At 41.9% G+C, this 11,923-nt stretch overlaps 1 protein-coding gene across 1 annotated transcript in view; it reads right to left on the bottom strand.

Moving 5' to 3' along the window:
* Nucleotides 1-5,929: 5,929 nt before the first annotated feature.
* The window catches only part of LOC118382199 (leucine-rich repeat-containing protein 4C-like), a 106,517-nt gene continuing 100,523 nt past the window's right edge, over nt 5,930-11,923 (bottom strand). Inside the window, exon 3 of the mRNA XM_052465974.1 lies at nt 5,930-10,900. Within this exon, the coding sequence (XP_052321934.1) occupies nt 8,907-10,844 (1,938 nt within the window). The 5' untranslated portion in view covers nt 10,845-10,900 and the 3' untranslated portion in view covers nt 5,930-8,906. The remainder of the gene's footprint in view (nt 10,901-11,923) is intronic.

Here is an 11,923-nt window from a genome sequence, read left to right as displayed (position 1 = left end):
ACCAGTGGTAAACATATGCAGTGAATCATAAATCTGATACAGAAAGACTCATTCCTCTACTCCATTGGATCCTAGATATAGAGTTTCCAGAATGCTACGCTAGCTTCCTCTTTTCACAGATCTATGCATTTAATGGGATTTTGCTGAGGGCAATTATTGTCGATAGTTGTTGGGAAAGCAGATGAAGTGGAATGGGGTTTTTAGACAACGTGGCCCTGCAGGACTAAGCTGAAGAAAGGTTGGCTGTGGAGAGAGAGAGAGAGGGAGGGAGGGAGAGGGAGAGCATTTTCAGCCCCTTAATAAACAGAGTGGTTTTCAGGGCATGCCCTTTATCAGTAATGTACAGGGCAAGACCACATCCAACTCATTGATGGACAGCAGTAGCAACAACAGACACAAGCTGCCAAGACCATATTATTCATATTTTGCAGTTTTGTAAAATCCAAGATATTTGATAGAAAATATAAAATCATGACCTGTAAACAAGTTGTTCTGGGATATACAGTGAGGTATGGAATTATTTACACCCTTGATAAAGATTAGCAAAAATGACTGTATGAAATAAATAATTATTATATTGTTTGCAAAAAATTGGGCAATTATATTATTTTATACTAACTAAATCGCTCAGAGATTTTGTTTAACAAGTAATTTTTTTGTTCCTCAAAAAGGTAGGGAACAAAATGATTGACATCCCTATTTTCAATACATTTCAGTACCTTTTTCTAAAAAGTTTAATGAGTTGGTGAACACATTGGAAGGGATCTTAGACCATTCCTCCATACAGAATCATTCCAGATCCTTGATATCCTTCGTCTGCGCTTATGGACTGCCCACACAATGACATACAGAGCATTTGGAAAGGCACACCTCTCTACATACTGTTGACAGAGCATATCAGAGAAAAAACAAGCCATGAGTTTGAAGGAATTGTCCGTAGAGTGCAGTGACATGATTGAGTTGAGGCACAGATCTGGGGAAGGGTGCCAAAACATTTATTCAGCATTGAAGGTCCCCAAGAACGCAGTGGCCTTCATCATTCTTAAATAGAAGAAGTGTGGGACCACCAAGACTCTTCCTAGTGCTGGCCGCCCAGCCAAACTGAGCAATCGGGGGAGAAGGGCCTTGGTCATGGAGATGACCAAGAGCCCAATGGTTACTCTGACAGAGCTCAAGAGTTCCTCTGTAGAGATTGCCTTTGTGATATTGTGTGTAGATTGATGAGAGAGAAAAAAATATTTAATACATTTTAGAATAAGGCTGTAACGTGACAAAATGTGGAAAATGTCAACAGGTCTGAACACTTTCCCAATGCACTGTAGGTGACCCCTTCACCTTGATAGGCCTGCTCAATTCCATTGAGAAATACAATGAGGTGTGCAGTGTTGTAGGATCCAAGGAATGGCCTACGACCTACCACACCATCTTCAGAGAAAGCTGTGCACATGGAGATGCTTCCCCCACATTGTCCAGGCACTTTGCCCGTTCGCCGATGAGGTTCCGCCCACGGTTTTGGCCAGGTTGAAGCCTGCTTCATCAATAAAGATAGTTATTTTTGCAGTATAGTTCTAAGATGATATTGTAAAGTAGCATGTGCATCAAATAGTAATACAGTATATAGTGCTGTACCTGAACATACTCGGCCCTCAGTTGTTTCACTCAGGGGTTGTTTCTCTCAAAAGGCACCAGGTAAATGTGTTTCATAGATACCTGGTGCCTCTTCAAAAGGTGGGCAATTGTTGGTAGGCTGATGGTTGCTACATTGGCAAAAGTGTCATTGTTCTCCTAAATGGTCTGCTTTATTTCAGACAGTCATATGTCATTCCTGGTTGGTCAAATACACGGCCACGGTCCCCACCATGGGGCCATCTAGCCGTTCTGAGGATAGAACTCCAGAGTGGCGCAGCAGTCTAAGGCACTGCATCTCAGTGCTAGAAGCGTGACTGCAGACCCTGGTTTGATCCCAGGCTGTATCACAACCGACTGTGATCGGCTGTCCCTTAGGGCGGTGCCCAATTGGCTCAGTGTCGTCTGGGTTAGGGGAAGCCGGGGTAGGCCGTCATTGTAAATAATAATTAGTTTTCAACTGACTTGCCTAGTTAAATAAAGCTTAAATAAAATTTTAAAAATGATGGACTATACTGTCAATAGATCATATTGTAAGAATAATGCAACATGTTTTGTGAATTTAAATGTATTACAAGAAGTCATTTACTTTAAAAGTAATGGTAAAGCATTTTTCTTGGCGAAATGTTCTTATAATCAAATTGACAGTTGATCTTTTCAGATTGGGGTGAACTAATCTGGCAGCCTCTGCTATGGTAAGGCCTCTGTTTACCACATGGTCAAAGGACGATGGTATGGACTTCATTAGACACAACAGTTGTCTGCCTCTTCCTCTCTGATGTCCACCTCTTTGAAGGTGCCCATGCCAACCTTTTTGACCTCTTTGATAGGACCCCTGATAGGACAACAAAATAATTTCCACTCAATGAAAACAATCCAGTTTACAAAAATGTAACAACAGTTTAACACAGAACAAACACGCACAAAACCATATTTAACCAGAGGGTTAAATAAGGAACATAATTATGGGAATGGAAACCAGGTGTGTACAATGAAGACAAAACAAATAGAAAATGAAAAGTGGATCGGTGGCGGCTAGAAAACCGGTGACGTCGACCGCCGAACGCCGCCCGAACAAGGAGAGGGACCAACATTGAGTAGTCATTATGTATGGTTATCATGTATCATACATGTCATTCATAAACACACGTTTATTTCTGTAGTTCTCAAAATCCATATTAAGTAAACAAGCCCGTTTAAAATCTATAGGTTTATCAAATGGTTAAGTGATTAACCATTAAGCGCAGTTGGATTAAGTTAGAGTCAAATGTATTCAAACAAATGAGCAGAGAAAAATATTGTGAGCATTGCATTATGAAAGGCAATTACTTTATATAAAAGTTATTTCTAGATGAAACACTGATTAGGTTTGATGAAAAGGCTACTGTGTGATGTTGTGTGCTGCACAGTCAATTGAAAATATGCTTAAAGTTTAGATGATTGTTTTGAGATTTGTACAGTTGTGAAATTTTACCAAATACTTGTGAAAATTGCACCAAAGCGATTAAAAAACACTGTATATATATCCCAGAAAGAGTAGAGTTCTTGATTTTTTTAGAGTTCTTGATTGTGTGTGTGTGTGTGTGTGTGTGTGTGGAGAGCCTGTAGGCAGGACTAGTTCATTGTGGTTAATTGGCTGATTGATTAATTGATAAACATAAATGACAAAGCGGATTAATAAGCCCTCTGAAGGACGGGGAGATTGATGTTGTGATGTAATTATGATACCAATCACCAGCATATGAAATGAAAAGTGAGTGACAAAGCATCCACACCAATGCAAACCAGAGATCCATTCTGAAGGGTGCTCTGAAAGGGACTGGAAGACCAATATAGTTTCACTGACATCAGTCATTTATTTTCCTAAAAAAAGGAGAATGTAAGAGGCTCTAAGAGGTACACAACAACAAAGCTGCACATAGATAGATAAAACATCTCTAAGAGTGGTTCCAAAGAGACAGGGCACAGCTAAGAGGAACATGAGAGTGGCACACTAGGCCCTAGCATTGATCAGCCGTTAATTTACCCAGGCTGCCTGAAGCGAAGGCTAAGGAGAGAAATGAGGAGTTTAATGGTGTATTAAGGAGAAGCAGGTGGAACAGTGGGCCCAGGGCTGTGTTTTGAATAGACTGTTGTTATGAATACTAACCATGGCACATCCTCGACCTTGATCAAAGGGAAAAGTGCTTGGCATCGTAATGCATTGTTCCTTCAAGGAACAGCAGGGGCCTCAGCTTTTTGTATGTGCACCTTGCACATCTCTCTGAGTAGAAAGAAAACATTTGAAAAATGTAGTGTAATGAATTGCGGTTGAAACAAATTATTTTAGCAATTGAAACAGCATTCATTGAAAGAGATAGAGACAGCGGTATCAACAACAATACCAATTATGTGCACCACACTGCTTAAACCATGGTGCATCGTTTTGTCCCCATTCTAAAATCAGGAGTAATGCTGGATCAGTCCTACGCATTGGCAGTCAAGCCTGCTAGAGCTAAAAAAATATTCAGCACTGCCCACTCTCTTGCCTAAACACCTGCTGGAACCAAAGCAGCCCGCCACCCCCAACCTGTCCTTCAAACACACACACCGTGGGGCAAAGAGAAAAAATGTATAGCTAATTGTATAGCTAAAGTCGTATAGCTAATCTCATGCTATTCCACACATTTTTCCATGAGGCTGAGAGAAAATGTATTCTCATTAATAACAAAGCAAACCCGACAGTAGACTGTCATGCTGTTTTTAGTGCTCAAACAATAAGAGTAAAACAGGTACAGTACATTTAGACATTGCTAACTACACATTTGCCTGCTGTGTTGTAAAGCAGCTGTAGCATTTCTTGCAGGATCAGACAGTAGCACACACTGTGTTAACTGATGCACAGGTCCTATACTCAGGCTTCTGAATCCCTCATTCAATAACGCCTGCAAAATGTAATCCAGGCAGAAAATGACACAATCCTGTCACAGGCTGGTAGGCATTTTTGTCTAATAAACATGCATCTAAAGTCCTCTAAAGTTTGATGTTATTTTACACACCAGAGAACTTTGAGTCTATCAGATACATCAATTTTTCTTTTGTGTTATTGACTGTACGTTTGTTTATGTGTAACTCTGTTGTTGTTTTTGTCGCACTGCTTTGCTTTATCTTGGGCAGGTCGTAGTTGAAAATGAGAACTTGTTCTCAACTGGCCTACCTGGTTAGGTGAAATAAAATAATATATAAAAAAACATGCATAGATACGTTTTGGGAAAAATGTGGCTACAATGGATACAAGAGCACATTATTTCAGGTAAATGTCATTTTACTTGATTCTGCAAACGAAGCCAGACATCCCATTTCAAATAGTTTACAGGTGCCTATTACGAACTTCAAAATATGTTTGCACTCAGGAAGCAACTGGGATTTGATTTGATTTGATTTTGAGAAGGCAACTGGGTTATAATGACTGTGGCTTGTATCAACACCCTGTTATTGCACAAACAAACACACAAAAGACAAATTCATCCAAGTTGCAGAACATTTATATTTCAAGTGAATTTCATTGCTAATGCTTCTTCTCCTCCCCTCAAGCGTCTGAATCCTCAGTTATGTAAAGTGTGCTAACAATAGACTTGCCTAGATTATCTGTAATTACAATCAGATTTTATGATTAGTTTAATCCAAATCTCATAAACCTTGGTGTGAAAAAGTCAAGCGCAGTTGTAAATCCAGACCTCTCCTCCCGGGAGGGTACTGTAAGAACACATGCTTTTCACTAACTGCTGATGGTGTGGGGTTTTACAGGGATGGTGACAATGTGTTTACTGTTGTGGTTGTTAAATCAGAGTTAGTTATCATTACTAGTTAGTAAGTAGTTAGTAAGAGGACAAGTCATTTGAGAAGCGAGGCATATTGTTAGCACCTTATATCCTTTTGACCCTGTTACAGTTTCCTGTTCTTCACCAGATTGTACAACAATTAAAGTAAGTAATAACCGTCATCATTCACACTTTCCAAGTCTATATCTAAGTATTTAATATGAAACTTGACAAGGACGAGTGCTAGTGGTAATTTGATCATCATTCCCACTGTAGACAATCAACCATTTACAAGAACATTAGTCATTGTTGTAACCTGCTGGCAATCTCCATAATTATATGCAGAGACCGTGATGCTGTATGCAATGAATAGAAGGAGAAAAAGCTATTATCACTTCATATACAGCTGGCATATTCACTTCCTTATACCGCAACCTCAACGGATGACCTTCCATGCACAGAAAACACTTCTGGGTGGTGTGTTGTTTTGTGGCTCTAACTACAGAGAAAAAAAGGTTGTAAATAAGAACCAGACCGTACAGAAAAACAACAATAGTTTATTTGTAACCTTATTTTTGTGTATGAACTACAAACTCTGGTTTCTATAATCAATCTTAATCTTTTTTAAAAGGTCATGAAAGTATACTTACATGACAATCAATTTCTTATTCTTTTACAGCATGTTTCTCTTTTTCACTTGTTGAACAGTTTGTTGGCACATGTCAAATTAAAATTTACAAATGTTTTTTTTTGTTTTATTTTATTTCAAAATGTATCTTGATATAAATCTACCACTAGAACAGCATTCCCTTTCAGAGAAAAATAAAAATGACGTGGAAAGAAAAACATCTTGCCCCATCTACCCAACCGAAACATTGAGATACAGTACATACAGAATGAGATGGATTGACTAAATGTCAATAGATCCACCATAAACAACTCCAAATGATGAAGGAAAGAGAAGAGAAGATGGATAAACTCTCATTTCAAACTTTTGGATCCAGACCACACCATGATCCCCAAACACACAAAGACATGGTTTACCACTGTGCTAAACTTCATGTAAACATGTTTCACCATGAGTAATTATTGTATTGGCAGGGATGTCACACTGAGGAACATATTTGTTTCATGTTGACTAAAACTGGGTTGTAGAAGCTCATGTGAGATGGAGTTAACTTAATTATTAATGACGTCATTAAGTCGCACATGACATTAAAATAAGATTCATTCATCTTTGTGGATTACGTCTTTCTGTGCAAATGCTGCCAAAAGTATACCGTAGAAGTGACTTTTATACTGATTGCATCATTTATCTATTCTCTGGTTCTGCATCCCCTACTGTCTGGGTTTAAGTGGAAAAATAGCTGGGATGACACAACTTCGCATTATCATCTGCAACAACCTCTATACCCTATTGTTAAATGCCAAACACTGGTCAAGTGCAAAGGGGATGACATGCTATTACGTCACTGTAAAAAATATTGTAACATAGTTGAGGTGTATTTCCATTAACACTATCCATAGAAATATTTCCATTTGACCATGAGTAATGAGTAAAGCATCGAGCCAATGGGAACTCTGTTAGCTCATGCCTTTCCGCACAAGGTCATGATTTCTATGGTGAATGAATCAGCCCACTACTGTATTTGACATCATATCATTAATAGTGCTTTCTCCCAGAGAAGAACTAGATGACATCTGGATGGGAAACAATGATAAGAATTTACCCCCAACCTTCTGTAAAATGTAAATGTTCTACACAATCATTTATTTTCTCAGAAACAGAATGGAACCGAATGAAAAAGGACTGTTGCATACTCTTTCTTAGATGTTTGACATTATGGAGGGTGTGGAGATCAAAAGTAAAAGGGAGAAAAAAATATCAGTTCACTTCATCTATAAAGAGACACCTGGGGCATGTGGCTAAGCCTTGGATGTGAAGGGTACTTGTTTGGCCTCTGTATTTATGGCACCATCTTTCACTGTGGGGTCTATTGAACGTTTTCCAGGGAACAGGGTGCCTGTGAAAAGCTGTCCACCCAAAGCCCCTGCAGGCACATCAATTCAAATGGAAATGGTGCCATGGCCGAGGTAGAGGGATGCAGGTGTGACCTGAACATCTGCTTGATGCCCGACGTCACACGCTTCATACCTAAATCCTCTCTCTGCAAAAGCCCTGGCACTCTGTCCTCTGGGCTTCATCCTGCACTTGGCAGGATCCCGGTGTGAATCTGAGGCTGCCGTGCCCAATGTGGGAACAGACTACAGACGACAGGCAATGTGCTGGAAGAAACAGCTGTGTTCGGGGTCCTAAACCCCCTCTCCCACTCACCAGTCAGCTCCTTGAAGTCAGGGGTCAGAGGTCGCAGAGAGTTCATACAGGAGTCTCATCAGAATTATTGGGGGAGTTCTAGGTATCTTCTTTTGGACAAATTATTAGATCTTTCAACACCTGGAGAAGTGCTTAATTTCTCAGGAACCACATATGATACAGCAATCTTCTGCAAATGCGCCCATATCTGTGATGGAATGGCACACCATTATAACAGATGGTGTCAGATGGAAACAAGGGGTGTGACATTCAAGGAGCTCTCATATGCCTGACTACATTTGCCAAAGTGATCTTAAAGCATCTTTGTGTGACTCAAAGTTATGATGGATTAGAGCAAATAGAATAAAGAAGGAATCACAAATAGTATAAATGCACAACGTGTAAATGAGACAAAAACACTGTGTGAAACGTGTGATTTTCTGGCAAAATAAACACAGTGAAACAACTATGAATCGCTTGTTGCTAACAGTTGGCCCTGGGTTAGTTTGGAACACACTTCCCTCGTTTAACGTCCCCAATCTATCGATGGCAGAGCCAAGTGTACATCTGTGTCTAATGCATTTGAGTGGAAGATTTAATGAAATATTGTGTTATTATCCGATTTCATCGCTGACAGTCCCAGCGTTCACCCTCAGATAACAACCAAGCTTTTAATCCATCTAAATTAACAGATGGTCACAAAAGATTTCATCAATTAATTTGCGGCAGGAGGTAATCTCTGCGGTTATCTAGATATTCTCAAAGTATGTGGGGTAAAAAGTGATTGCCAACTTGCCTCCACATACACACTTATGGTTAGCATTAGATTCACATAGAGTTTGTAAGCATATTAGTAAACCACCCTCCCTCAAATGAAGAAAAACAAAACATCTGATGAAATAAGTACTGAAAAAATAATTGCAGAATACAGTTTTTTTCTTGATTAACCACAATATATTTTTTCTTAAATAAATAACTTCTGTTTTGTAAAGACACTTTTTGAAACATTAGACATACCCTAGTTCCTTCCCAATGTCATTGAATAAACATCAACCACTGATACCCTGGACACACAGTGAGTCAAGTCCTCCACTTCCCATTCATAGTCCTCATAACTAATGTCCCTATTAGTAATTTTATCAGTTCGTCTCATTATGAAAAAAGTTTTAGATCTGGGTCTCTTGTACATTGTCTTTCGAGCTGGCCCGGATTAACAAAGGTTCGTGCGCCGAGCTGTGTATGGAGTTGATGGTGGAGACGTGGTTGTACGCAGTCTTATAGGTGTTGTAATGGTTGAGGTGCTCATGCTCGAGCGGGGGAAGAGTCAGGTGGCCCTCCATGGCCGGCCCACCCGTCACACAGTCCTCGTCCACGTTGATGATCTCGATGGTGCGCTGGGGTGCATGGTGATTCTGCTGGTGGTGCTGCTTTCTCATCTTGTAGAAGATGATGAGCATGACAGCGGCCATGAGGGTGATGGCCACAAAGCAGCCTATGATGATCTTGGTGGTCTTCATCACCTCATCCAGGCCGGTCATTGAGCCACCGTTTAGGTCTGTGACGGGGATGGTAAAGGTCTTCTCTGTGACCCGGGTGGAGAGGGGTGTCCGGGCCGTGGTGGTGGTGGTAGAGGTGGATGAGACGGTCTCCCAGGAGCCGGCAGAGGGGGTAGGGCCCACATTATGTCCAACTGTGGTGCGCCCCTCGTCATGCACTGGCTCTATGGTCTCCACTGTCACTGTGGTAAAGTAGCTGAGGACGTTCTCTGTGGATGACACGTTGAGCGTGGCAGATGCTGTGGTATTGCCGGCTGAGTTGCTCACCATGCAGGTGTAGGTGCCCGTGTCCTGCATGGTGACGTTGGTGAAGTTGAGAGTGCCATCGTTTAGCACGGAAATGCGGATCTTGTATGCACCGTGGGTCATAATGGAGCCGTTGGGTGTAATCCAACTGACTGAGGTCAGAGAACTGGCCCTGCACTTCAGCTCCGCTGCCATGCCCTCTGTCACGTTCAAGTCAGCCGGAGGCTCTACGATAACCGGTGCATAACAATGGAAATAGTTCTGATCCAGCTCACCGATGTAGCGCCCCTTGTGGCTTGCTGGGGAACTGCAGCGGGCGCAGCAGCTGGTGTTGGCCGGCACCATCTCTTTGAGCCACCAGCTGAGCCACAGGATGTCACAGTTGCAGTTCCAGGGGTTGTGGTGGAGGTGGACTCTCTCCAGGTGGTGCAGGGGGGTGAAGAGATCATGGGGCAGTAGAGTGAGGTTGTTGTGGGCCAGGTTGAGCTCCACAAGCGACTGCAGGTCATCAAAGGAGTTCCTCTCAATGGTCTGGATCTGGGCGTGCATCATCCACAGCTTCTGCAGGTGGATCAGCCCTTTGAAGGAGCCGGGTCTGATGACCGTCAGCTGGTTCCCTGACATCTCTAGCTCGTCCAGCTTGACCAGGGGTATGAGGTTGGGAATCTCCTTGAGATTGCACATGCCCAGGTTCAAGTAGCGCAGGTTGCTGAGTCCCTCAAAAGCTCCCTCTGAGATATACGAGAGGCGTTTCAGTTCCCCTAAGTCCAGCCTCCGTAGTGAGGGCACCCTGTTGAACGCATACGATGGAATGCTCTCGATTGGGTTGTTCCTCAGCCACAGCTCCTTGAGTTTGGAGAGGTACTCAAAGGCCCCATTGGGGATGGTGGTGAGGCGGTTGTCGAACAGCTCCAGGGTGTTGAGACTAGCCAGGCCGTTGAAAGCCCCAATCTCAATGTTGCGGATGTGGTTCTTGCTGAGCTGGAGGATCTCCAGGTGCCGCAGGTGCTTGAAGCTGTCCACCTTGATCACCTGGATGAGGTTCTCCTGAAGGTTCAGATATCGTGTGTTGGTGGAGATGCCGTCTGGGACATCACGTAGTCCCCGCCGGGTGCAGATCACCTTGCTGAACTGGTTGCTGCAGGAGCAGACGGATGGGCAGGTCTGCGCGCGCACCAGGCCCGCCACCGCCAGGAGCTGGAGGGCCAGAAGCAGCACGAACAAAGGGTCGGACAGGACGCGGTTCCACCTAGGACCTCTCATCGTCTGCTGCTGCCAAGAAGAGGTCATTTTGTTCAACATTCATAATTCATTGGCTGGATCATCCACTCTTTGGGAAGAGGCGGGGTTGGGGAGAGCTGAAATGAGAGAAGAAGAGAGAAAGGGGAGGCGTAGGTTAAAAGGGAGGAATGTAAATGCAACTCCATCATGTATTGCAATATGATGTGATTATAATGTGTTTACAATATATAATTACAACACGTGTACATGAGCTCTGAGTCTTTTAATGCAGTTCTTCTGAAATGAAACATTGAAAGGATAAAGCGTGCATAATTAAGGATGTGGCGGTCATTACATTTAGTCAGCCGATGATTGTCAAGTAAATAACTGCCGGTCTCACGGTAATTGACCATTAATTAACATAAACACATTTAGCTTCTTCTGGTTTCCACATTTTGCCTACAAGTCACTGATGCAGACCTTTGGAACATCTACATTTGAAAAACGAAACATGATATGTAGTCTATTTTAGAAGAACAGAATAGCATACTTTGAGTTGTCCTTATGTTACTGTAGGCCATGAACTGGCTATGCCAATGGCTATGGGCTACACTAATTAATTTAGCTGACAAGATATTCTTAGAGATCCATGGCATTATTTTAATTATTTTATAGTATGAAGAATAGAACTGAAAATAGCTGAATAAAATAGAAAGGATATTTTCCCAAAATGATTATAGGGAGTGCACACAAGTGGCTATTCCGTGTTGAGCAGTTAACAAAGAAACAGGTACTCCTATATGCTTAAAACCCCCTTTTTTTCAAATTTGTCCTGAATGACATACCCAAATCTAACTGCCTGTAGCTCAGGCCCTGAAGCAAGGATATGCATATTCTTGGTAACATTTGAAATTAAACACTTTGAAGTTTGTGGAAATGTGAATTGAATGTAGAGAATATAACAACAGATCTGGTAGAAGAAAATATAAAGAAAAAAATCAACCGGTGTATTTTTAACACAATCTGAAATGCAAGAGAAAGGTCACTGTTATTGCCATCACTCTGGTTTTAATTCCGATAGTGTCCACAAGAGGGCAGCAGTGTATGTGCAAAGTTTCAGATGGATAACTTGGAGTATGACTGCTCCTCAAGACTTTTAG

This window comes from Oncorhynchus keta, chromosome 17 (genome assembly GCF_023373465.1).
Source record: "Oncorhynchus keta strain PuntledgeMale-10-30-2019 chromosome 17, Oket_V2, whole genome shotgun sequence".
In the NCBI taxonomy this organism is placed as follows: Eukaryota; Metazoa; Chordata; class Actinopteri; order Salmoniformes; family Salmonidae; genus Oncorhynchus; species Oncorhynchus keta.
This window is presented reverse-complemented; position numbering and strand designations above follow the sequence as displayed.